General features: G+C 46.8%; 2 protein-coding genes and 1 long non-coding RNA gene across 5 annotated transcripts in view; 1 reads left to right on the forward strand and 2 right to left on the reverse strand.

Moving 5' to 3' along the window:
• Positions 1-66: 66 nt before the first annotated feature.
• On the reverse strand, positions 67-9490 carry ZNF436 (zinc finger protein 436). Of its 3 annotated transcripts, XM_040229624.1 has the most exons (4): positions 8987-9490; positions 7590-7682; positions 6699-6825; positions 67-4093 (listed from the first exon to the last, which is right to left on the reverse strand). In XM_040229624.1, exons 2-4 carry the CDS (start codon positions 7620-7622, stop codon positions 2841-2843), a joined length of 1413 nt encoding a protein of 470 aa, XP_040085558.1. In that variant the 5' UTR covers positions 7623-7682; positions 8987-9490; the 3' UTR covers positions 67-2840. The 3 variants fall into 3 exon arrangements, with proteins under 3 accessions (XP_040085558.1, XP_040085559.1, XP_040085560.1); XM_040229625.1 differs by lacking the exon at positions 7590-7682; XM_040229626.1 differs by lacking the exon at positions 8987-9490 and having other exon boundaries at positions 6699-6905; positions 7590-8941.
• Positions 9056-15082, forward strand: LOC120855102. Its single transcript, XR_005719142.1, has 4 exons — positions 9056-9144; positions 9630-9823; positions 10638-10697; positions 11006-15082. It is a non-coding gene; the product is annotated as an uncharacterized LOC120855102 (long non-coding RNA).
• Positions 15083-17618: 2536 nt separating this feature from the next.
• Positions 17619-26553, reverse strand: part of TCEA3 (transcription elongation factor A3) — a 49102-nt gene continuing 40167 nt past the window's right edge. Inside the window, exons 9-11 of the mRNA XM_040229650.1 lie at positions 21790-21936; positions 20243-20314; positions 17619-17739 (exon numbers count right to left, since the gene is read on the reverse strand). Coding sequence (XP_040085584.1) covers positions 17731-17739; positions 20243-20314; positions 21790-21936 — 228 coding nt within the window. The 3' untranslated portion in view covers positions 17619-17730. The remainder of the gene's footprint in view (positions 17740-20242; positions 20315-21789; positions 21937-26553) is intronic.

Raw genomic sequence — 26553 nt, forward strand, 5'->3', positions numbered from 1 at the left:
TAGAAACTGTTTTAGTATTAACAGATACCCAAAAATATCTCCTTAAAGCAATATGGCCTCCCCTCATTTTTTCCTTTTTTTTTTGCTTTTGTTTTCCTTCCCCAAAGTTAATGAGTTACCCATACCAAATATTTCCATGTTGTTTCCCATCAGCCTAATCTTCATAGGAAATGCCAAGGTTTTGGCATCTCCCCCAAATATGGCAATATCCAAAAGGCTGACCAATATGTGAAGACACTTCCCAGATTCCCCCAAGAACATCTGTACAAAGGCATCAAGATAAAAAACCAATTGTGCCCAATTTTAATGAATCCGATGAAAAGCTATTTTGTGAATTGGTGCTGAATTACTAAAATAATTCTTCGCTTTTTGATTTTAAAAATTTTACTTTTAATTACAGAATATTGTTAGAATAATACAGATGTAGATAGACACTAGTATAACTGTGACCAATACCAGAAGGAAAACTGTGCTACATACTTAACTTGTTCACTCACTCTCCACAATCATAGAAAACAGGCACGATGTGTTCAGGGTATGTGCAGAAGCAGCCAGAGACTTGGGAGCAGAAGGCATGCAGAAAGCTTCAGCAAAGAGAGACTGATGCATAACTTTACACAGAGTTCAACGCAGCAAATGGGCAACAACTGGCAGCAAGAGACGAGATAGAGCTGGTCTGGCCCTCTGCCCTTTTAACTTCCCAACTGGAGTGTACATGTCTGGAGAGAAGGCTGGGGCACTTAGAAGCCAAAAGCAGCAGAAGGAACAGGCTGGGGGTAAGGCAGGAGAATAGGGAAGGAAAAGCGAGTAAAATACAGTTAGGTCATGGAGATGATGTCTTCTCTGGCCACTCTGAAGCTAATGCCCCTAGTGGCTCACAGAAACAACAGAATTTTGATATTCATTAAAACCATCAGCAACACTGATATGGGAAAAAGACACGTTTGAGTTTAGTCATCAAGAACATGTAAGTCATTCAACAATTAAAATATGAATAACCACAGCTAGATTTCGTATAGAACAAAGAACATGCTCCCTGCCCAATTCTGTATTTAAATAGGAGTGCCAAAAGAAAGACATCTACTTTGTGGATTATTTCATTGTTAATTCTGAGGTTGTGTTATTGCAAAGGATGCAGACCCGCAGGGCAGTGGGTCACAAGAAATCACTATAGTACACGACCCAGGAAAGACCACTGGCTCTTCTAACACCAAGTCCCAAAGAGTTATGGCAAAAGTTTTTCCAATGTTACAACACTCACAATAAAGCACAGTATTTGGGGCAGACTCAAAACAAAATATTCCTTACTCTAGCCCCCATTCCTGGACATCGATTCCCTCCCACTCCCACCCCCAAATGCTTGGATAAGCATCAACATTCAGGATATTTCTTAATTCCTATTTGAGCTGAGCTAAGGAGAACTGACATTACTGGCTTAAATTGGGTCAATGCTGACATAAACCACTTAAATTTGTAAGCTGAGAGAATGGAAATACATTCCTATCTAGGTTTATTAATTCCTTGTGACTAGGGCAAAGAGAAGATCATTCAGTCTGAGACTAGGACAATCAACCTATTTGGTAATTATCTCCAACAGACTAATACATATAAACAAGTGCTTGGTTCTATACAGATCTTTCAGGAGAATGCACACAAGAGCACTAGTGTTTAAATTTTTTCATAAAGAATGAACAAAAGGACATTTCTCACATTGGAGTTATGTCGGTTTTTCTGTCACATGATCAATATCACCCAAGAGCATGCTAATTCAGTGCGAATTCAGTTTCTGCTATTGGTAAAAACAAAGAATACACGTTTCACTGTACATACACATGCCCTTATGCAAGCTAAGATAAACACTGGGATGTGGCCCGTATCAAATCCTAGAGTTAGCAGTATAGGAAGAATTGATCTTAAAGGGTAGAGGGAAAAGAACACAGAAATGACCTGATTCCTTGGGAAGGAACTCTATGCTTCCTTCCCCAGTCAATTCCACTTGCTCCTTACACTCCACCATCACTTATGGTCCTACCTTTCCTTGAAGATATTTTCCCTACAATAGTCCCTACAGTGATCCCCAAAGAAAATTCATAAATTCTGATCAATGGCAATAACAACAGTGGGCATCCTTGCTAAAATCACCACTGTTGATGAGGCCTTGGTCCCCAAATCTGTGTCTCATTTTTCCTTTCAATCTGAATCTTCAGTTAGCTTTCGCAAAGAGGAAAGCTTTAAAAAAAGTTAATTAGAAACAATGAGGAGAAAAGTAATGATCATTGCCTTCACCGTGCAGAATCCTGCTCTCAGGAAGATAGAAAGATACAAATGCATGAGCAACTCAAGGAGAAAGCCCTTTTAAGGGAAGATGTGTGTGCCCAGCTACTATGATGGTGAGTGAATAGGTGTGGCAATTCAGGTAAAGTCTCTGGTTGTTTTGTTCCAAAGCAGCTGTGACCACCCTATCACAGTTCAACATTTCTCCTAGTATAGCTCTTTGGGTCAAGGATGGGAGAAATTACTTTGAAAGATTTACTCCATTTCCAGGCCTGAGCATTTACCAGCATTTATCACCTGGTCTTCAGACTTCCAGTTATTTGTGATTTTGATGAAATAATTCATTAGTATTGGGTGAATACAGATCACTATTTTGGAAGAGGGAATAATATTCCCAAAGCCATGGGTCAGAATTTCAAGTGGCTTGTCTTCTGTGATGTTTTAAATGGCGACCCACAGCAAAGAAAGTCAGTACAGTAAGAGAAGCTTCAGTCTTGAGAGAGCTCTTTGATATCAAATGCAATTGGACCTTCAAATGAATCATTTCCCAGTCATAATTACAGGGCTTAGTCAGTGTGCACTCTCTTATGTTTAATAAGAGCTGAGCTCCGGCTAAAACTCTTCTCACATTCTGTACATTCATAAGGCTTTTCTCCCGTATGAACTCTTTGATGTGTGATGAGGTTGGAGCTCTGGGTGAATCCTTTTCCACACTGCACACACTCATAGGGTTTCTCTCCTGTATGGGTTCTCTGGTGTTTAATCAGGTCTGACCTTTCACCAAAGCTTCGCCAACACTCGTTGCACTCGTAAGGTTTCTCTCCAGTGTGAATTTTCTGGTGTGTGATGAGGTGAGAGCTCCGGCTGAAGCTTTTCCCACAGGCATTACATTCATATGGCTTTTCCCCAGTGTGGGTTCTCTGGTGCTGAACCAAGTGTGAGATGCGGCTGAAATTCTCCCCACATTCATTACAGTGGTACGGCTTTTCCCCCGTGTGAGCTCTGCGATGGCGCACGAGGTCAGAGTTCTGACTGAAATTCTTCCCACACTCATCACACTTGTAGGGTCTCTCCCCCGTGTGGACACGATAGTGTTTGATGAGATCAGATCTCTCACTGAAGCCTCGCCCGCATTCGTTACATTCATAAGGCTTCTCACCTGTGTGGGTCCTCTGGTGCTGAGCTAGGTGAGAGCTCCGGCTGAAGCTTTTCCCACACTCCTCACACTCGTAGGGTTTTTCCCCACTGTGAGTCCTTTGGTGCTGGATGAGGTGAGACAGCCGGCAGAAACTCTTCCCACACTCGTTACATTTGTGAGGCTTTTCTCCAGTGTGGATTGTCTGATGCTGAATGAGGTGAGAGCTTCTTCCAAAACTTTTCCCACATTCATTACAGTCATAGGGTCTCTCCCCAGTGTGTGTTCTTTGATGTTGAATAAGGTGGGAACTTCGACTGAAGCCCTTCCCACATTCATAACACTTATAGGGTCTGTCACCCGTGTGGGTTTTCTGATGCCGATTAAGGTCTGAGATCTGACTAAAGGCCTTTCCACAATGAGAACATATATGATATCGGATGCTTGTGTGGACTTCTTTGTGGACAAGCAGATCTGTAACTTGTTGGAGAGGATAGCTTACCCACTCTTCTGCCGTTAAATCTCCCCACTGTCTTTCTGATCTATCCCTGTTGTCAAAGGCCTCTTCACTTTCAGGACTTTCCTCAGTATTACCAACAGGTCTTTCAGATGCAGTCTCAAATTCTACATCTTCACTAATCTCTTGCTTTGGATTCACCTCGTTTTCACTCCTGATTTCAAAATCTGTAATAAAGGGTAAAGAATATTATTGGTAAACACACACAAAAATGATCCGCTGTGTGCTGGGCACTGTGCTAAGTCCCTTCTGTGAATTACCTCAACCACCTTGAGCACCAGACATCATGCTGCTGCTGCTGCTAAGTCGCTTCAGTTGTGTCCGACTCTGTGCGACCCCACAGACGCAGCCCACCAGGCTCCCCCATCCCTAGGATTCTCCAGGCAAGAACACTGGAGTGGGTTGTCATTTCCTTCTCCAATGCGTGAAAGTGAAAAGTGAAAGTGAAGTTGCTCAGTCATGTCTGACTCTTAGTGACCCCATAGACTGCAGCCCACCAGGCTCCTCCATCCATGGGATTTTCCAGGCAAGAGTACTGGAGTGGGGTGCCATTGCCTTCTCCGGGCATCATGATGATTTCTACTTTATGAATGAGAAATCCAAGGTCCACAGAAGTGGTTCACAAACAGTTTGACAGTAGTAAATGGTGAAGCTAAGATACAAATCCAGGTGTCTGATAAAAGTTAATGCTTTGTATCACTACAGTTAATGGTTCCTTATTCAAATTATACACATTCTTGGTATTTCAAAAGAAGAAAACCAGAAATAGAAAATATAAAAGATTCTAGGGACTTCCCTGGTGGTCCAGTGGCTAAGACTTCAAGCTCCTAATGCAGGGGACCAGGGTTCGATCCCTGGTCAGGAAACTAGATCCCACATGCTGTAACTAAAACCATGTGCCACAATTAAGACCCAGCACAGCCAAATAAATAAATATATATATAAAAGAAAATATAAAAGACTCTAAATTAGAACTTCTAAAAGCCAAGAGCCTGGATATCTTGCATGTGAATGCATGTGTGTATATATTATATGTTCTTAACTTGTCAAGTCTTCATCATTAGCATTATTTAGTATATACTAAGCACCTCCTAGGGGAAAAAATGGACTTACTGGGTTAGCATGAAGAAAAACAGATTTTTATCAATCTATATCAAGTCTCACTTGACAAGAAAAATGACTGCCAAATGTTACTTGCTACTTTTCAGTGGCTTTTTTTTGTACTTTTTTTTTCTCCTGCCTTACCATGCAGCTTTTGGGATCTTAGTTCCCCAATCAGGAATTGAACCCACACCCTCTGCATTGGAAGAACACAGTCTTAAGCACTGGACTGCCAGGGAAGTCCCCCTCACTGGCCTTTTAATGAAAACAGAAGTGAGACAGTTGGAGAAGGCAAAAAAGATGCCTGGCTCAGAATACTCTTGGCATTGACTAGGTAAAGACTCTAAAAGAAAATCAGAATATACAAAGTCACTATGTATAAGAAACTTTCTACCAGTCACTGAGTTTCCAAGTTGTGTGTCTTGGTACACTTTTTAGAAAGAGGTTACTAGGTATTCTGGGGGAAAAAGGTCCATGGATAAATTAGTTTGGTAAATGGTACATACAACATCCTCTTCTCAGAAATTCAAAATGCCCTGATACCAGATTATAGGTTCTGAGGAGTCTGAAGGCAAAGAAGTCTTGTAAACATTATTTAACCTATTCCCAAACTTACTTGGGCAAGAAACTTTTTTTTTTTTTGGTATTTCCATGTTTCCATCTTTCCAACAAGCATTCCTTGGGGTAGACAACTGACATATACATTCACATTTCTTTAAGATTCTCATTTCTTGTTTTTGTTGGATTAAGTGGAATACTTGGGTTCCTGACTACAACAGATCTGGGTAGATAGCGTCATTTCTAGTTGCATTTCTAAAGGAAGGATCCAAGAAAGTTGAGACATCAGAGAGAGTCCAGGTTAAATAGGAAACCCTTCAGAGTTGCCATTTGTTTGTTAAAAGCTATGGGGATAAAGCTTTCAGAAAAAGAAATAATCCTAATGAATGGCAGATAACCTAGTGAACTATACATGGTTGCTAACTTCTGTCAAGTCCTAACAAGAGACAAAGTGAGTCAAAAGACTGTTCGGCTCAAGAACAGTTTATTCTAGTTGCACCCAGACAAAAGGGTATCTCAGAGAAACAACAGGTTTGCAGGCCATTAAAGAAAATTAGCTTCCTTCTTTAATAGAATTTGTGATCTCATTTAGTTCAGGATTCTCCTGGAAGAGCATCTGACACACTCAAAATCTACGATCAACTCTGAAACATCTCTAGACAAGTACCTACTCTGGATAAATAAAGGACCTGAGGCAAAGCTAGGGCTCTGAAGCCAAAACAAACACAAAAAGGTGGCTTTTGCCCTCCTGTCAACCTCGGTCAGCACCCCTTCATCTTCTAGTAAAAGCACCATTTACAGGGGCATTTATAACCTGGCAAGTACCATTATGTCAGACCTGTTTGGTCAGTGATCTGTACAAACAGGCTGGAGAATGGCAAATGATTCAGGGCGCAAGAAATCTGAGTGTTTCTAAAATGTGCAGAAACAATCTTTCATCCTAGACGGTATGACCTTGATATTCCCTCACTCAAAGATCTGCCTGAGGGCTCAGCCCATGCCAAAATCCAATTAGGTGCTTTAAAAATCAAGTAACTAGTTTGTGTTGAAAGAGCTAAGGCATTTTTGATAGTCTCAAAAAACGTGGGGTGGAGAAAGACAGAGAATTCTTACCTAATGAGACAACATTTCCATAATTCTCCTGCATAACGTCCCTGTAAATGTCCCTTTGTGTAGGGTCCAGAGGTCTCCATTCTTCGCGGGTGAGGTACATGGCCATATCTTCAAATGTCACAGGTGCCTGAAATCACACATTGCTTCCTCAATACTTGGTATCTAGGAAGTTAGTACCAATTTTTCTTCTTGAAATGAGAGACATGGCTGGAATTGTTGAGAAGGCAAAAGGCGTTAGGTCTGATATGTAGAGTCCAAAGGAGAAATAAGTAAGCAACAAAGAGATGTGGTTCAGGAGAGAGCAATTTATGAGCAGATTGCTTTGGTCCCACAGCCGGATACATCGAGCATCTACATCATTCCATACCTTTACCTACAATGTTCCTCTTTTCTTGGAATATCTCCCTCGGACTAGTGAAATCCTACTATTCCTTAAAACTCTGTTCAAGCACCAGCTGTTCGTCAGTGCCCGCACCTCCCCCCACCCCCGAGCCCATCCCGCAGCTCTGCTCCACTCCTCCCTCCCTCACCTCAGAGAGAATACTCCCACTTATTGGTTCCCACAGCACCTTGCTCCTACAGAAAATAGTGTTTTTATCACGCTAGTTTCATGGCTAACCGGATGCATCTGTCTTCCTACAGATTGTGACCAAACAGAGAGGGCACTTTCCATCCATCTTTGTCTCCCTAGTATTGAAAGGCAAACAGCAGGTGTTCAACAAATGCTTGTTTGTGGCTATACTGTCCTGATACTGGGTCTCTGGAGGCAGAATGGCAAAGCAAGCAAATTACTAATCCCAGGGAATTTCCCACAGGGATTTGCAGAGCAAAGAAACGCGGGGACGAGGTGGTTAAGCATAGGCAGGGTCCAAGAAGCCACCCCCGGCTTACCTGGGACCCAGCCATGAGCAGGGTGGCTGCCATCTCGGGCTCAAGGATTCGCCTCCCAGGAGAGAGAGCAGGAAAAGCAGCTAGCAGACAGCGCTAAAGGAGGCGAAAAGCAGGGCGTGAGGCACAGAAACAGGCCCTGCCCACTCCCCAGGGCTGGAGTTCTGGCCGCCCAGGCGGGTGGGGAGGGCCCTGAACCCGGGCCGGGTCACTCTCCTCCCTGACCCTCAAACTCGACCCGCCCTCTGTGTCTCCGCCACCAAGGGGTGGAAGCTGCCAGAATTTAATAAGACAACCCCCTGGCTCGGACCCTCCTGGACCCGGGGGGTCAAGCCGATGCTCTCTCAGGGAGGAGGCTCAGCCCAGCCCACAGAACGCCTCTGCTCCTCCATGTCGAGGCTGGGCCCTTTCCGGCAGCTGCCTCGGCCAATCAGCGAGCGAAGCTCCCAAAGCGCTCTGCCAATTAGATGCCGAGTATTAGGCCCGCCTCTCCTAGCCGGCAGAGCTCCTTTAGCGCGCCTGCGCCCGTCCCCGTGGCCTGTCGGGAGTTGGAGTTCCACTCTGTCGTACAAAGGCCAGTCAAGAGGCCAAAAGCCACGGAGGGAAAGAACAAAAGGGTGAAGAAAAAAAGCGCGTCCTCCTAGCCAGGGCGGAGTATCTTTCACTTTCTTCTCTTGGAGAGCGCAGTCGGATTAAGCCAGAGAGGTTGCCCTGCTTCTCCTCAGACCCCCTAGAAGTTTATCTTGAGTCGAGCTTAAGTTAAGCTTAACTGCGACATCGAGCCTAATACAGGTGGTGGCCTGTGTTGGGTTCCTCTGGGATTAACTCTCATCTGACCACCCCGGCCGGAGAGGAAAGCAGCAGCCGCCCACTCCCCCGGGGAGACTCAGCGGCCGCGCTGGAACTTTGAGCTCCACCCACGCACTACATCTCCCAGCAGCCACCGCGGCATTCTCACACCGCTGTGCAGACTACAACTCCCAGGAGGCACCGCGCAGGCCATCCGCAGGAGAGTGAGGTCCGCGGCAGGGCCCGGCTGGGTCTCGGCTCCATCGCTGTTAACCCTGTAGGGGTGTCCGACCGCGTCCTTCTAAAACGGACTCCCCTTGAGGGGCCGGCTGAGTTGCGCCTAGCGGAGGGGAGGCAAAAGCCGAAGCGGAGTCAGAAGAGAGGGTGGGTTATAGGGCGCGTAAGGTGGAGCGAGCCGGGCCCCGGGGTTCGGAAAGTCTATCCTTATTATCCCCGAGGGCTTGCCTGATAAGAGTTCCTGGCGGCCTCCCGCGTCGATGGGATCGTGGGCCTCTAACGGCCTAAGCCCAGCGGGCTCTCAGGATGTTAACAGCTCCTGACCGACTGAAGTCAGGAAGCCGAAAACCCGAATTGGGAACCAACAGACTCACCTCCTGGCCCGCGAAAGATGTGTTCGGTCTCCGGCTTCAAAAGATCCAAGAGGGCTCAAAACAGATTTCAAATCCGCAGGCAGAGTTCTCTTGAGACTGCAGACGTTTGGAAAGATTCTAGGAATCACCGGCAGATCCTGGATATCTTAGATCTGCAGGTAGATCTTGATCCGTAGACATGCAGGCAAAGCCCAGAGATGGTAGGCGGTTCCCAAAGACACAGAATTCCCGAAACATCAGACTGAGGGCAGCTCAGAGAAACCACAGGCTCCTAGGCAGATCTCCGAGACCACAGCCGCTAGCCAAGAAATACCACCAGCAGCTAAGCTGCATTCAACTGGAGCTCTTCCGAACGGAAGGACTTGTAGCCTTCCCTTTCCCCAGCCAGGATGAGAAAATGAGACAATGGAAGCGGAGCACTAGGGAAAGCAGGCATTCTGCGTGAAGGAGAGCTCCGAGCTCGCGTAGCCTTGGAGAGGGAAGTGATGGAAAAAGAATATAGCAGCTTATTAGGGACTCCCACCCTCTTCAAGTTATAAATATCCTCAGAACCTTGGCCACGTGCCCAGAAGCCTGTTGTCTCTAACTGTACAGGAGACTTCTCTGCCTGGGCTGGGAAAGGGGCTTTGCTTTTGTTTTGCAGATATGTCCACCCACCAAGTGACTTGAATTTTTTTCATCAAACGTGACTCTAGGCTACGCTTTTATTAGTGAGTGTCCTGTTCCCAGTGCCCAGTTATTTATGGCTAATTAATCAAGTGTTTTAAAAGAACTCAGGACCCTACCCAGCCAGGAGGCAAACTCTCCCACTCCCCACTCTACACTGCCAACTGTGAGGTAAGAAATTTTTTAGATACCACAGAATTGTACCATCCCTCCCCCATCTAAAAATAATATGGGAACCACACACACAAAAAAATAGAATCGTAGAGGATCCCCAAGAGGCGGTGTCCTGAGTGGGAATCGTGTAGGCATCAGGGTCAGACAGACCTAGGTTGGAATCCAGGCTGCGTATCCTTTGGAAAGTTATTTAATCGCTCCAGGCCCACTTCCCTTTCTGGTGAAATTGGGTGATCCGTACCTAAGGTGGTGGTGAGCAGTAAGATGATTTAAAGCACTCCATACAGAGAGAGCACTCACTCAGATGATCATTGATATTACTATTAATCCTGCCTTTGGTGGCAGGAGAGACTTTCAGAAAGCCTGTGGATATTTTCACTAGCTCAGAACATCTGGGAAGTCCGAGTGGCTAGATAGCTTTGGAGATCTGCTGGTGACCTTATTATCCAGAGTGTTTCAGTGAAAATCCAGAGGGAGCTGGCAGTTGAGTCAGTTTGTTGAGTTCAAGAGAACTGGCATGTTGAGCCAAGTAGAGCAGAAGTATTTGGGGCTACCAAAAACCCGGCAAGGTGAGGCATCATGCTCCCAGGGAAAGCTCTGGGACAAGGAAGAGAGAGGTCAGCTCAGAGTTTGCAGGTTTCTAACTGGGCTGAAGGTGAGGTGAGTGCCCCAGGCCCTCGGCTCAGTTGGGGCTCCCTTTTTATCCCTTCTCTGACAGATTGCTTTGTAAACTTTCTTAGGCCTTTTCTTTCCCCTTGTTCCAGAGCTTTAAGTCCTTTGTCCTCTCGCCGCCGTTTCTTTTATTCCTCAGGCCTGCCTGGGGGCAGGACGACTCTCCAAGCCCAGTTTGGCTGCTTGCCTCCTCCTATGAGTAAGTGCTTTTCTCTTTTTTCACCTGGGACCCTCCAGAGGGTTGAGAAGAAGGGGGGCTGATAGTGGATGGAAAGCGTGAGTGCGTTTGGTGCCCCTGGGGGTGGGCAGTGGGAAAGGCGGGGAAGAAAGACACTGGGTGAGGGGTTTCCGGTTGCAGCCTTCAGCTGGACTCTGAGGGTTGGGGTCACTGGAGAAGGAGATGGCTTCCTGCCCCATTGTTCAGGACTTCATTGTTTTCATGAATACGTACTGTGGGTGGGTTTTCAGTAACTAACTTGGAAAGCTGTTTTCGTTCCCATTTTTCAGCATACAGTCAGCGCCTACTGTGTGCAGAGGCAGCAGCACAGCCTGCCACTGGAGAGGGGGCCAGGTGAACAGTTTCATCAGGGTCTCCAATTTAGGCTTTTGACAATGTCTCCAAATGGGGTTTTACATTATGTCACATCCACTGATCAATTTGATCAAAAAGCCTCCTTACATATCCTGAAGCTTGTTTCTTATTAACAGACTGCTGTGCCTACTGAGCGCTATAAATTATTATATCTTAATAAGTCTTGTATATATAATGTATAAATCCAATATATGATTTATATAAATATATAATATAAAATAGTATGTTTCTTATGTTTAATAAATCATATTTATTAATATATCTTAATAAATCATATAATTATCTTGTGAGCAGCACAATTATAATTTTTTATATTTGGAAGTATTCATTTGCTAGACATTGAAAAAGATGCCTCAATATTTGTGATCTTGTTATCTCATTTTGAAATATACCAGGAACATTAAAAAAATAAAAATCAGTGATCCGAAATCCTCTTTATCCCTGTTCAGAGCAGAGATGAAGCCTCATCTTAGCACAAGGAGCTGGGAGCGTGGGGGACACACTGAGTTACAGACGGTCACTTCAGTCCAGATTCAAGAGCACCCCGATGAGCTAACTAGTCTGCTCCAAAGAGGGGCGGACTCAGAGCTTGGGGAGGTGGGTAGGGGAGGAGTCATCACAGAAGAGGCAACGGAGCTGTGGAGACTCACAAAAACCGTAGGAGTCTTGGAGGTGGAGAACGAGGGGAGAGAAAGCATTCCAGTCTTCCAGAACAGCATGTGCGCAGTCACGGAGGCGTGAAAGGACAGAGCGTGTTTCAGAATGGTCAGGATTGGGTATGGTTGGAGGGAAGAACGTGGGGGTGGAGTGGCAGGGGGAGGAAGCAGAGCAGGCACGGTCTCTTATGTCCCTTTGCCTGCCCACCTGCCTGCCTCTGGCTCTGACTGTGGCTCAGCAATGCTGGTGCGGAGGTGCAGATGGGATGGGGGGTGGACTGGGGTGAGCACAGCAGATTGACTCTGCAGGAGGACAGGAGCGTGATGGGGACTGGGAAGCTCTTTCTGACCTCATGCATTTCAGCTGGTTTTCTCCTGAGTGTCAACACTTTGAAAAAATGTAAACAATTGCATTAAAAATGTGCCACAGGCTTATTTAGTATTGTTTACTCTATTGACAGGCATCAGGCCTGATTCCAGATTTACAGTGTATCTGTCTTATATCAGCTTGGCGCTGGGAGATAGGACACTACCCCTCAGTGACTGCAAGGCTTCCATGAGAATGGCTGCAGAACGCAGGGGCCCAGAGGAGGGCCCTGGCACACAGTGGCCACGATGGTTATGGGGGAGGTAAACGCATCACAGATGCTGTCTGAGGTGAAACCGTACTTCAGAATGACTCAGAGTATGCATGGGGCCCCGAGTTCAAGTCCAGATTCTGTCTCCTAGAAGCAGATTACTCTCTGAACCTTGGTTTTCTTGGTCTGTAAAACCAGTACAATAATACAATACATAGAGACATAAAGTAGAATAGAGACTAGGGAAGAAGGAAATGGGAAATTGTTTAATAGGTATAGAAGTTTAGTTTTGCGAAACGAAAAGTTTTGGAGATTGGCTGCACAATAGTGTGAATATTCTTGACATTACTGGACTGTATGTACACTTAAAAATGATTAAGATGGCTACTTTTTTGTTATGTATATTTCCCCACAATTTTTTTTTTGTTTTTGTGCACAACTTCACTTAAAACCCACCAGTTCTCAACCCACAGGTTTAAAAAAAAAAAGTATAATAATAGTAACCTAGTTTAGTGGGGTCTGAGGGTTAGTTGAGACAATATAAAGTACCGCCCTCCCACCCCCCACCCCATACCCATACCAATAGCTAATATTCACTAACTGGGTGCTTTGTGTGAGGTGTAATTCTAATGAATGCTCACAACAACCGTATGAGCTCAGTGTTAACTATTTCCATCATTTTACAAATGAAGGATGAAGGCATGGCATTTACATAATGTGCCCAAGATACTCAGCTAGTAAATGCTCAATAATTAATAGATTATATTGACAGTGTCATACAAAGAAATTATCTTTGTCATGGTAGAATGCAGTGTAAAAATTATTAGCATTTCATAGTACTGTAGAAATTCTGAGGAACCATATCTTTCAGACAGGGGATCAGAGAAGACTTGATAGAAGACATGAGCCTCGAAGAAATCGTAAGATTTGGACTGGGATGGGGGTGGGGTCAAAAGGGGTTTGCAAGAACAGGACAAATAACCTCCCTTAGGCTGGCTGTAGCATAAGAGGCAGCAAGGGTGGCAGATAAACCACTAAAGACAGGCAGGTGGAGAGGAACTTTTAAAGTCAGACGAAGGACAGCTGGTGAAAATCCACTGAAAATGACTGAGGGAATGATGCTTAGAGCCATGCATGGCTCATGCAAGGAAGGTAGGGGGTGTGTGTTTATTTTTATGGCCATACTGCACAGCCTGTGGGATCTTAGTTCCCTCTCCAGGGATCAAACCTGTGTCCCCTGGATTGGAAGCTCGGAGTCTTAACCTCTGGACTGCCAGGGAAGTCCAGGTAGGTGTTTTGAGTTGGGAGTGTTTTGAGTTGAGTATGAGGCCTCTGCATCAATCGAAAAAAAAAAAAAAAAAAAACCACCTGAGAGAAAATGTTGATGGTGGCAGTGGAGAGAAGGATTGGGCAAGGGAGACTCTAGAACTGATAACTGATAAGATGAAGAGGACAAGGGGAGAGGGTCAAAGATGGTTCTAAGTAAGGAAATAGTTGACAAACAGAAAAGACAAGACGGGATTTAAGAAACAGAAGATGTGAACTCAGTTTGTGACGGACTGAGAGGGCCAGTGGGGTACTTGGAGGAGATAACCAGATAGGCACTTGGAGACTTAAGTCTCAAGCTCAAAAAAAAAAAAAGAAAACAGACGCCCAGATCTAAGACCAAATTTGGTAGTCTGGATGAGACTACTAAGACTTTTCTATAGTATTTCAGGTTTCTGCTTGAAATCATCTAAACTGATTGTAGGATCTTGACTGGTTTTCAAGGTCTTTTTGGCCCTAGCATTCCCGGTGAGCCTGTTTGTTGCTTCTGTTTCCCCTAAGGTCATCCTTCCCCTCCCCCCCACCCAAAGGTAGCATTCTCTGCCCCTAGGACGCCTTCCGGGGAGGCAGAGTTAATACTAACTCCCTTACAGCTCACACTCTCTTCATCTTTGAAATTAGGGAGGGCATGAGGTTAAACCACAACAGTGAATGCAAAGCCCACCTGGTAAAGAGCACAGCTTGACCAGTGTGGCTGGAGCACAGAGGGTCAAGGAGAGGCCGAGGCCAGCACTGCAGGACCTTGTAGGCTCTGCCACAAGCAGTGGGAAAACATGGAGGGCTGTAAAGGTGGGTAATGGAGAGGGGGGCTGCAACGTGATCAGATTTGCAGTTTCAAAAAGCCTATTCTGGTCAGTGCAGTGGAGAGCGTGAATTGGAGAGGTCCTGAGTGGATACAGGAAGACCGGTTGGGAAGGTCCTGATGCCTGCTGACCGACAGTCTGAGGCCTATTCATGCTTTCCTGTGTCCTCTTGTGAACGTAGATGTGAACTGCATAGATGTGGGAACTGGAGACTTGTTGTTCTGCTGTTTACTCTGACTCATCTCCTTTGTAAACAGTAAGGTTATTCAGGGTGGAGATTCAGTTTTGTGTTTTTTCCTTTGCTGTCAATGTCTGTGACATCAGAAGCACAATGGATATTCAGATGGAGAAGTGAGTGCTGAAGACCGCCCAGGCTGCCATCTTTAAATAGCCCCAAAGTAACATTTATTGACATTATTGTATCAATAGTGGTTGATATTTTGTTCTGCATTTTTTGTTGTTGTTTAGTCCGTTTGGGGGAGGGGTGATCTACTGAGTCCTTATTTTCCCAATGGGAGCCTTGACCAGGTGATTTCTGTGTCCTTTTGACGTACTTCCATCATCCACTGAGTATTCCCTTGCCTGCTATTTTTTAAAAATTATGTATTAAAACAATTTATGTATTTTTATTTTTGGCTGCACTGAGTCTTTGTTACTGTGCTCAATCTTTCTCTAGTTGTGGTGAGCGGGGGGCTACTCTTTGTTGTGGTGCGTGGGCTGTTATTTATTTATTTTGGCTGTGCTGGGTCTTCCTTGCGGCTCAGGCTTTACTTTCGGAGAGCGGGGCTCCTCCCCAGTTGCAGTGTGCGGGGTTCTTCTGGTGGCTTCTCTTGTTGCAGGGCCCCAGCTCTAGGGCTCCTGGGCTTCAGTAGCTGGGCATGGGCTCCGTAGTTGTGGCGCACAGGCTTAGTTGTTCCATGGCATGTGGAGTCTTCCCAAATCAGGGATCAAACCTAAGGGATCGAACCCATATCTCTTGCATTGGCAGGGAGGTTCTTTACCACTGAGCCACGAGGGAAGCCCTCTGCTTTTGATTTCCAGACATTTGGAGGGAGGCTTAAGATATTGCAGAGAAAAGTCTAGATGTCTCAACCATGACTACTCAAAGTGTGGTCGGTCGATCAGCAGCATTGGAATTGCCTGGGAGCTTCTTTGGAAATGAAAAACATCTCAGGCCCCACCCCAGACCCACTTAATCAGAATATCTGTATTTTAACATGATCCTCAGAGGATTCCCACCCTTACTACAGTTGAAGAAGTACCTGGGTGTCTTAAGCAATGTCCTTCTGCCTTCCTGAAGTTAATATTCATACCTCAGGCATGTATCACATGCCATCATCCCACCTGGTATGGAGTCTGTGCCTGTGGGTTTCTTTCCCTGCCAAGCTGAGGGTTCCTGGAAGGTAGGGGCAGAGCACTGTTTGGCCCTGCATCTCTCATAGCCTCGAGCACAGTGACAGGAAGCAGAAGACCAGAGTTTCAGTCTTGGATCTGATATTTATGAGTTTTGGGTATTGTATCTTCTGTGAGTGAATTTTCCATCTTCCCAAAGGACCCATCCCACATCTGAGTGCTAAAAAGTTGGAGATGGTGACTGTACACAGTTTATTTACAGGCTTCATCTATAGGAAGAGGCGGTAGGATAGAAAGAGGAAAGTGATAACAGATTCCAGAGTGGATGATGCCAGGGCACATAAGAAACGTGAGCTGAAGTTACCCCAAAAAAGCTGCCCTAAGAGTGAGCCCCAGGGCAGATGGAAATGCTATGAAGCAGGCACTAGGCCCACTCCCATTTTTAACGAGTAAGTAAATGACTCAGAGGTTAAGGGACTTGCCCAAGCTCCCAGGAGTTCACAAGCTTCTGCATGCTCAGTCGTTAAGTCGTGTCCTACTTTTTGCCACCCCAGGGACTATAGCCTGCCAAGCTCCTCTGACAATGGGATTTCCCAGGCAAGAATACTGGAGTGGACTGCCATTTCCTTCTCCAGGGGATCTTCCTGACCCAGGGATCGAAGCCGTGTATCCTGCATTGGCAGGTGGATTCTTTACCACTGAGCCACCCGGGAAGCCTCTTTTTGCTTCACAAGCTCTTACGAGTTAGCTATTTCAGGAAACAAGTGTCCAGGAGGCTCAGCCCAGGGCCTCAGGAAGGCCAGGGACAGTGAGAGACTGAGACTCAGGACAGATGCAAAGACCTGCTCCCAGGGCTTTTTCAGAAGCTTCCAGCTTTGCCTCAAGTTTCCTATTGGCTTAAAAAGCAAGCCAGCTTCATCGTGGGAGAAGCACAACAGGGGCCTTGTGCCCTACAGACTTCCTCTGTAGCTCAGACCACAACAGAGCGGTGAGGAATGCATAGCCTGGGCCTGGACGTGTTCCAAGGCTCAGGATCTCCCGGGGGCCGCCCAACTCAGGCGCTGCTTCTTCACTCAGAAACCCTGAGCTTAAGATGATGTCTGGCCTTCCTAGAGGGACCAGGTCTGGAGTCCTCAGAGCCCTGCCCCCAGATCAGCTAGAAACAGGGAAGAGCAGAGCGTTTGAGAAGAGATGAGGGGCGGGGAAGAGATCTTCCTACACAGTGTGGAAGTCATGTCTGCCTTAGCCAAATCTGATGCTGTGTGCCAACTGTTCCACACGTGTGACTCACAGTGGAGTGGGTAAGATCTGAGTCAGTCTGGTATTTTTCAACTCAGAAAAGGCTGAGAGGTTCAGATGTGAGGGAAGGGACTCAAAGCAAAGGTCTGCCAGCTACTATCAAATGTACTGCACCTTAGCTCTGGGGCTCTGAAGTCTTGAGTTTCCGCAAGAGGTCTGTCCACATGGGCTTAGAATCACACCCCAGTTAGCCTCCCCCATTAGCCGGTGCCCATCAATGTGCTGCTGCTGTACTGTGCTCAGCTGTGTCCGACCCTTTGTGACCCCATCGACTGAAGCCCACCAGGCTCCTCTATCTGCGGAATTTTCCAGGCAACAATACTGGAGTGGGGTGCCATTTCCTCCTCCAGCAGATCTTCCCGACCCAGGGATCGAACCCGTGTCTCCTGCAACTCCTGAATCAAAAGGGGGATTCTTTACCTATTGAGTCACCTGGGAAGCCCATCCCTATTGATAAATGATTATTAATTTGCAAAAGAATTCTCCCTCTGGTCCCTAATGCCCCATTCAGAGTTCAGCATTTCTCTTCATTTTAATTTTTATTTTTCTCCAGTTTACGAAGGGCTTGGTGGTTTCTCTCTGTTCTTCCTCACCTTGTTCACTGAAATCCCGGTTGGTGGTTCTGTCAGCAGAACTACAAAACCAAGAAGGCAACAGCGTTTTAGAACTTTCTTTGCACCACTCAAAGAGGGTAAAGGCACGTGGAGGGGACGTGAAAGGGGAGGTGGGGTCTGGAGCCACGCAGGATTGTGTTCATTCACTCAGTGTCCGACTCTGCGACCCCGTGGACTGTAGCCTGCCAGGCTCCTCAGTCCATGGGATTTTTCAGGCAACACTGGAGTGGGTTGCCGTTTCCTCCTCCAGGGGATCTTCCCAGCCCAGGGATCGAACCTGCGTCTCCTGCGTTGGCAGGCAGATTCTTTATCTCTGAGCCACCTGGGAAGCCTGGAGCCACAAAGACCAGTCCAGATCCCCTCCCTGTCACTATTAGTGGTGCAACCCTGAACAGATCACTCATCTGTAAAATGGGACCATAATGCCGATCCATGAAGAAAAAGATAAGCAATGAATGGAAATTTGATGCTGGACGTGTGGTGGGCTCTCAATTTATGGTCAGAAACATCACCATGATTATTACTCATAGCTTGGTTAGACAGTAGGCATCCCACATGGCAGCGGACACTACTTGGAAATTTTGTCCGAAGCCACGTAGCTGCCACCTCTAGTGGGACCTGCCTCTCCAACTTCCAAACTCCAGTTTCTCTCTGGGAATCAGGGAGGAGGAGCTGGGTTTGGAGCATGTAGAATGTCTTTTGCCCAACAGTAACACTCACAAAGGTCCTATTTATTGAGCAGTTACTCTGGGCTAACCAGTATTAACATATATCAACTCATTTCCTCCTCATAGTTACCCTGTGAGATAAGCACCATTATAATATGTGCATTTTCACAGGGAAAGAAGCAGTTCAGACAAGTTAAATGACTCGCAAGCTCCCATAATACTAACAGGTAACAACTGTGAATAATAAGAATGGTGGTTTCTATGTACCAGGCACATATATGCTCAGGACTTTTTTGTGTGGTTGTACAGGTTGTTCACAAGAGAGCCTCCCCACAGGAGCAGGTTTGGGCTGAAACTCCATCCCTGCTGTTTCCCAAGTTCTGGACCCAAGTGCAAGGCTACATCTATCTGGAGGAAGAACACCTTTCCCTAATTTGACAAAGATACCATTTGAGCTGTCAGAGGCCCTGTTAATTTTTTACATGTATTACCTTCTCTAATCCTCAAAATAGCTCTGTGGGCTATATTCCTACCCTTATTTTATAGATGAGGAAATCCAGGCCTAGAGAGTTCAGGGCACTTGGCAAAGTCACTTTGTGAGTGATAAAGCTAGGATTTGAGCCTGATACCCAAGCCCGTGCTTGAAACCAGTAGGCCATTATCCTGGCTTCACCTCTAAGTGCTCAACAGGTGAATGAAAGAAGAAAATACATAATCATCTGACTTTTACCTTAAAAAAACATGGCAGTTCTTATGAGGCCCCAGAGCCATCAAAAGTCCCTTCATAAAGTCATAGAAAGGTCAATTGATCAGGAATTTGGAGCACCGTCTTTCCGTGCTCCAAACTCTGAGACTTTATGCTCGTTAACCATTTCAGTAGCTCAATTTCCTCATCTCAAAGTGAGAGTAATATGGGGAACATTTCTTGTAGTTGCTGCAAAGCATGTGTGCGTATGTGATAGTCTTCATAATCAGTCCGGGAGAAAGGTGTTAGCATCACCCTTCAGCTCAGAGAGGTGGGTGACATGCTCAGGGTCACACAGTGAGTAGGGCAGAGTGGAGACGGAAACCAGGGCTCCTGACTCCCAGCCTCATGCTCAGTCCTTGCTAAGTACGTTACAACCTGCCGGCTGCCCGGTGACCCAGACCTCACACAGCACGCATGCAAATCAGATGGCACTGGAAGGGGACGTTAATCTGTGACCACACTCGGGTGGTTCAGAAGATGAGGTGGGAAGGAGCACTCCAGGAGCAGCCTTTGCTGGGCTCCCACGCCTGAAAACGAAACTGCCGCTTCTGCGGGTGCTGGGGCTGCCTGGGTTACAGCCTGGGGTAACGTAAGGCTTTTCCAGAGCTGCCTTAGGAGGGGAGGACAACCTGGGTGCATTTGAGAGCAGTGCCGGTTTGACAGGGCTCAGTCGTCCCCACCTCCCTGGCTGTGACTGGGCTCAAAGGAAATAGCATCTGTGGAAGCACTTTGCAGAGAGGTGTGGTCCAAGTGCAGAGGGCTATTGTTTTTCCTCCCCCCTCCCTCCCCGTTCCCCGCAACCCCGGGGATCTCAGGAGGCTGATTCCATCTGTGTTCAAATGACAGACTTGCCCATCCTGTGATAAAATGCCGGCTGCTGTCCCCACCCCTGCTGGGTGCTTTCCAAAACGAAAACACACACACACGTGTCCTCTGGCCTTGCCTTCCCAACAATGCACCACTATCTCCAGCTCTGCAGACCTGCTCTGCGCAGGCTGGCAAAACTGCCCCCCGCCAGCCCCCATTTGGGGCTGTGGGCCTGCTACTTCCTAAGTGGGGCAGCTCCTGAGGATGACAGGGGAGGAAGAAAGATACAGACATACAGACCTTCCAGCGATTGCCACACTCGTTGCATAAGACAAAGGTCGTCATGGGCTCATCAGCGCTGCGTGTCTGCACCTGAGAGAAAAAAGAGAGCGGGCCCACTCGTGACGTCACCCCCTTGCTCTTGGACCTGCCATGGCTCCCACTGTAGAAGTAGGTCAAATCGCAGAGGTGGGCGCCGTTATTCCCACGCCACTTTGGCAGTGCCCTCATCACTGAGCACTCCACTAGGTATGCATATGTTTTCCTCTCTCCTTGCAGGCCTATTGGCTCCCTTCCAGTATCTCACTGGCTCAGCCTGACTTCTGCACTCTTTTTGTTAATCCTTCTGAACTGACTGGTCTCTCTTCTCTTGCTTCAAGACTCATCTCCTACAGGAAAAATGAACATATCGTATTGGATGTACCTCTTGGATCAGAACTGAGTGAGCTGGAAGCACACTCAGGGATCATTCCATTTCTTCTTCATTTTACAGGTGGAAGAACGGAAGCCCGGAGAGGAAAGAGGATTTGAAGGTCATGGGGGACATTCAGTGTTGTTTTCTGGTCTCTTATCCCTTTAACTAGACTGTTCAGGTGCAGAAACCAGGTCTGCCCCAGCAAATCCCGGGCATTTCTGGATTTAACAACCGCTGTTCTGATTTTCTGCAGCCCACCCTGGACGGCTATGACATGTAGCAAGTTGTGGCTTTGCAGACTCTTAGCTGTGAATGGTGTCAGCTGGTGTCTGTGGGGTGGGAGGGAGTCCCCGGCTAATGAGCATGCCCAGCCACGGGCCAGGAGGACACAGCACAACACGGCCTTGTCACTGCAGAGCAATGACACCCCAGGAGAGAGAACTCTGCAGAGAGCAGGAACCTGCACACACATCTTCGGATTCCGGCATGGGAATTCTCCAAGGGACTCCTGGAAGGCAGGGCTGACTACTGTATTTCTGCTGCAGCCACATGTCCCCAGAGGCAAGGTGCTTGCTTGACAAGCAGATGGGGGAATGAATAGAGTTCTAGAATAACAGAGCACTAATCCAAATCCAAGAATATTGGTGCCTCAAGGGCATAACATGTGTAACCCAGAAACAGGAGGCCAGGCCAGGGCAGTGGTCTTCATCCTCAGGGCTCAGGGCTCAGGCCCTTAGGCTTTACCACCACATTGGCTGGACTGGCAAGAAAGGTCTGGATCTGGGCTTATTATTCTCTCTGCCACTAACTGTCTTTGCCGCTTTAGACAAAGCCTGTCCCCTCTGGACCACAGTCTCTCTGTGTGTGAAGTGAGGAAGCAGAGTTTTTATTGCCAAGTTCTCTTCCAACCATCTGTGACTCTGCAGAAGTTCTGTGCCCCCTGTAGGTCTGGTCCTTCTTATGCCGGCTGCAGGACAGATCTGATCGCACCTCACACGGATCTGGGTGCTTCTCTCTGCATCTTTTCTGGAAGCCACAGATGTATCATGCTGGTGAACCAAGTCGTGCCCCTCTCCGCAGCCTAGCGTTGCAGCCCCTTCTCCCTGCTGGCTTGTCCCTCAGCTCTTTCTGGTCCCTCGACCCCACGCCATACCTGGTTATAGGTGCAGTTCTTCTTCTTGCATTTGCTGCATTGGAAGAGGTCGGTGGTGGTGCCGCCTGTCTTGGCCATCTGGTGCTCACGGATGGCTTCTTGGGTCATGGCATTCCTCAGTTCCCTCAGCTCATCACTGGCCATTTCCTGGAGAAAAAGGAGTGTGCCCTTCAGGGTTAGGGAGCCCCCAGGAGCCCTACCCCATACCTGGGTTTCAGGGAGCTTGCACAGAGGGAGGGGGACATTCTGGACTGGAGGGAAGCCTGGCCCTGTCCTGGCTGGGGCGAGGCTTTACCAGAGGAGTCCCCGTTCTGCCTCTGGGTGGCAGGTCAAACCCCGGGCTCTGACCAGGCCAAGTACGGTAGGGCAAGTACGGGGGAACACAAGACAGACAGCGTCCGCCCAGAGTCAACAATCTCGTGTACATCTCCTCAGCTCTGGCACTCACAGCGCCTGCCAAGGACCTCAGGAACCTGCCTGAACCTTCCTGCTTAAGCTTATTTGACCACTGACCCCGTGATCTGTGATGTTCCCCTTGTCCTTCCGGGCTGGACTTGACTGAAAGCCTGAGCGGTGATCACCGTTCAGCCAGGCCAATCTGCCTGGTGGGAACCTTGGCCTCAACTCTCTATAACTTACTGCGGCTACCCCACCCAAGCAGGACCTGAGGTTCCTGAGGTTCACACCACTGACTGCTCAACTGTGATTGCATCATGGAACATCTTTTTCTATAACGTTCCTATAGAATAGAGCCTCCCATCTCTTGTCAGCTCCCTGTAGACACCCAGTCTCTGCATTAGTCAGGCCCTCCCCTTTTGTTTTGTCTATCTCCCTAGACATCTGACTTGCCTTGGCCTTTTTCCAGAAGAGAGGGAGACACTCAAGCTGGAAAGAGCTCTAGTTAGCCTCAGTTTAGGGGGAGGAAGATGGCTGAAGCTAATTTTTTTTTTTTTTTTTGCTTCAGTACATAGCATGTAGAATCTTAGTTCCCTACCCAGGGATGGAACCCATGCTCCCTGAAGTGGAAGTGTGGAGTGCTAACCACTGGACTGCCAGGGAATTCCCTGAACCTAATGTTAAAAGAGAATCTGGGGAGTTCCTTGGTGGTCCACTGGTTAGGACTTGGTGCTTTCACTGCTGTGGACAAGGTTCATTCCTCGGGGAGCTGAGATCCTACACACCTTGTGGCATTTATCAAATTTAAAAAAAAAAAAAAAAGAGGATTTGGCACTGGCTAAACATTATATTACTACCATTTAGCCTCACCCCTTAAACCGTGGAGAACAGAGTTGGCACAAAGGTCAAACAATTTTTGTGTGCTGATTTCTGCATTATAACCAATTGTGTTTCCTGATAAAATGCAGATTCCTATGAATCCAAAACTCTAGGGCAGGCCCAGGAATATGCATTTTTACTAGTGCCCCCAAGTTATCCTGTGTACACGAATGCTTAACTCCTACTGTGTCAAACGCAAGGACTACGTCCTAACCAATGGCAGGGGTATATACAAAACAAGTCATCATGCTCAGCTGTATCAGACTGTTTGCAACCATACAGACTGTAGCCTGCCAGGCTTTTCTGTCCATAGCATTTCCCAGGTAAGAAAACTGGAATGGGTTCCCATCTCCTTCTCCAGAGGCTCTTTCCGACCCAAGGATCGAACCCACAGTTCCTGCAGCTCCTGTACTGCGGGTGGATTCTTTACTGCTGAGCCACTGGGAAAGCCCACAAGTCAACCTCAGGCTATAGAAGCAACAAGCAGCTGACTTTAATGTTGGGGGACTTTCCAGAGCATAATATATTTGTTCTTTCAAAGTGTATTGGATATGAATCTCTTGAATGCCTTTCATAGCGCTGACATGCTGGTAAACTGGCTTTGGCCACAGTGGGTGGCCGATTTGTAGCATCTACCAGTTTCCATGGTGTAAACAATCCCACCACAGCCTTTCAAGCTACTAATGTGATGTCACTGAACGCAGAGTTGGGAATAGCTACACGCAATCATCTCTCTGGAGCTGGGAGGCACGGACAGTCCACCACCGCCTCTAAGCCCTGTGGACTAAGATAAGATTTGGTTCCTGTCTCCAGGTAATGATATCTAGTCGAAGAGCCAAGCATTCACCTAAGATTGCAAGATAGTGTTGTTGTTCAGTTGCTCAGTGGTGTCTGACTCTGCAACCCCATGGACTGCAACACACCAGGCTTCCCTGTCCTTCACTACTTCTAGAGTTGGCTCAGACTTGTCCATTGAGTCGGTGATGCCATCCAACCATGTCATCCTCTGTCACCCCCTTCTCCTGCCCTCAATCTTTCCCAGCATCAGGGTCTTTGGAACTAAAGCAAAGGCCTGCAAAGTGCAGGGAAAGCCTGACTAGTGGCTAACTGCGTGGGGGCAGGGAGGCTCATTAAAGAAATTGACACTTTCACCAGACTTGAAAGATAAGCACAACTTCCCAAGCGGCATGGCACATTCCAGAGGAAGAAAATAATAGATGTGGGAGATCAGAGGACAAGACTAACATGTTTGGGGAAGGGTATTTGGGGTGGGCTCAAGGTGAGGAATGTGGGAGACTAGGCCAGGGTCAGACTGTTCCAGCTAAGAAACAGAGACCAGGAGATCAACTAAACTTCAATTAAAAGAGAGAGAGAGAACAGGAAAAAAAAAAAATCTACCCACTCACCAATCCATTTACCTATCTTTGCCTGCCTTATTTAGGAAGCACATCAAAGACACATGGAGTCAGTACAGTTCAGTTCACTTCAGTTCAGTTCAGTCGCTCAGTTGTGTCCGACTCTTTGCGACCCCCTGAATCGCAGCACGCGAGGCCTCCCTGTCCGTCACCATCTCCCAGGGTTCACTCAGACTCACGTCCATCGAGTCTGTGATGCCATCCAGCCACCTGATCCTCTGTCGTCCTCTTCTCCTCCTGCCCCCAATCCCTCCCAGCATCAGAGTCTTTTCCAATGAGTCAACTCTTCGCATGAGGTGGCCAAAGTACTGGAGCTTCAGCTTTAGCATCATTCCTTCCAAAGAAATCTCAGGGCTGATCTCCTTCAGAATGGACTGGTTGGATCTCCTTGCAGTCCAAGGGACTCTCTAGGGTCTTCTCCAACACCACAGTTCAAAAGCATCAATTCTTCAGTGCTCAGCTTTCTTCACAGTCCAACTCTCACATCCATACATGACCACAGGAAAAACCATAGCCTTGACTAGACGGACCTTAGTCAGCAAAGTAATGTCTCTGCTTTTGAATATGCTATCTAGGTTGGTCTAACTTTTCTTGAAGGAGTAAGCGTCTTTTAATTTCATGGCTGCAGTCACCATCTGCAGTGATTTTGGAGCCCCCCAAAATAAAGTCTGACACTGTTTCCACTGTTTCCCCATCTATTTGTCATGAAGTGATGGGACCGGATGCCATGATCTTCGTTTTCTGAATGTTGAGTTTTAAGCCAACTGTTTCACTCTCCTCTTTCACTTTCATCAAGAGGCTTTTTAGTTCCTCTACACTTTATGCCATAAGGGTGGTGTCATTTGCATATCTGAGGTTATTGATATTTCTCCCAGCAATCTTGATTCCACCTTGTGTTTCTTCCAGTCCAGTGTTTCTCATGATGTACTCTGCATATAAGTTAAATAAGCAGGGTGACAATATACATCCTTGACGGACTCCTTTTCCTATTTGGAACCAGTCTGTTGTTCCATGTCCAGTTCTAGCTGTTGCTTCCTGACCTGCATACAGATTTCTCAAGAGGCAGGTCAGGTGGTCTGGTATTCCCATCTCTTTCAGAATTTTCCACAGTTTATTGTGATCCACACAGTCAAAGGCTTTGGCATAGTCAATAAAGCAGAAATAGATGTTTTTCTGGAACTCTCTTGCTTTTTTCATGATCCAGCGGATGTTGGCAATTTGATCTCTGGTTCCTCTGCCTTTTCGAAAAACAGCATGAACATCTGGAAGTTCACGGTTCACATATTGCTGAAGCCTGGCTTGGAGAATTTTGAGCATTACTTTACTAGCGTGTGAGATGAGTGCAATTGTGTGGTAGTTTGAGCATCCTTTTGCATTGCCTTTCTTTGGGATTGGAATGAAAACTGACCTTTTCCAGTCCTGTGGCCACTGCTAAGTTTTCCAAATTTGCTGGCATATTGAGTGCAGCACTTTCACAGCATCATCTTTCAGGATTTGATATAGCTCCACTGGAATTCCATCACCTCCACTAGCTTTGTTCGTAGTGATGCTTTCTAAGGCCCACTTGACTTCACATTCCAGGATGTCTGGCTCTAGATGAGTGATCACACCATCGTGATTATCTGGGTCGTGAAGATCTTTTTGTACAGTTCTTCTGTGTATTCTTGCCACCTCTTCTTAATATCTTCTGCTTCTGTTAGGTCCATACCATTTCTGTCCTTTGAGCCCATCTTTGCGTGAAATGTTCCCTTGGTATCTCTAATTTTCTTGAAGAGATCTCTAGTCTTTCCCATTCTGTTGTTTTCCTCTGTTTCTTTGCATTGATCTCTGAAGAAGACTTTCTTATCTCTTCTTGCTTTCTTTGGAACTCTGCATTGAGATGCTTATATCTTTGCTTTTCTCCTTTGTTTTTTGCCTCTCTTCTTTTCACAGCTATTTGTAAGTCCTCCCCAGACAGCCATTTTGCTTGATTGCATTTCTTTTCCATGGGGTTGGTCTTGATCCGTGTCTCCTGTACAATGTCATGAATCTCATTCCATAGTTCATCAGGCACTCTATCTATCAGATCTAGGCC

Source organism: Oryx dammah, unplaced genomic scaffold, assembly GCF_014754425.2.
Source record: "Oryx dammah isolate SB20612 unplaced genomic scaffold, SCBI_Odam_1.1 HiC_scaffold_27, whole genome shotgun sequence".
Classification (NCBI taxonomy): Eukaryota; Metazoa; Chordata; class Mammalia; order Artiodactyla; family Bovidae; genus Oryx; species Oryx dammah.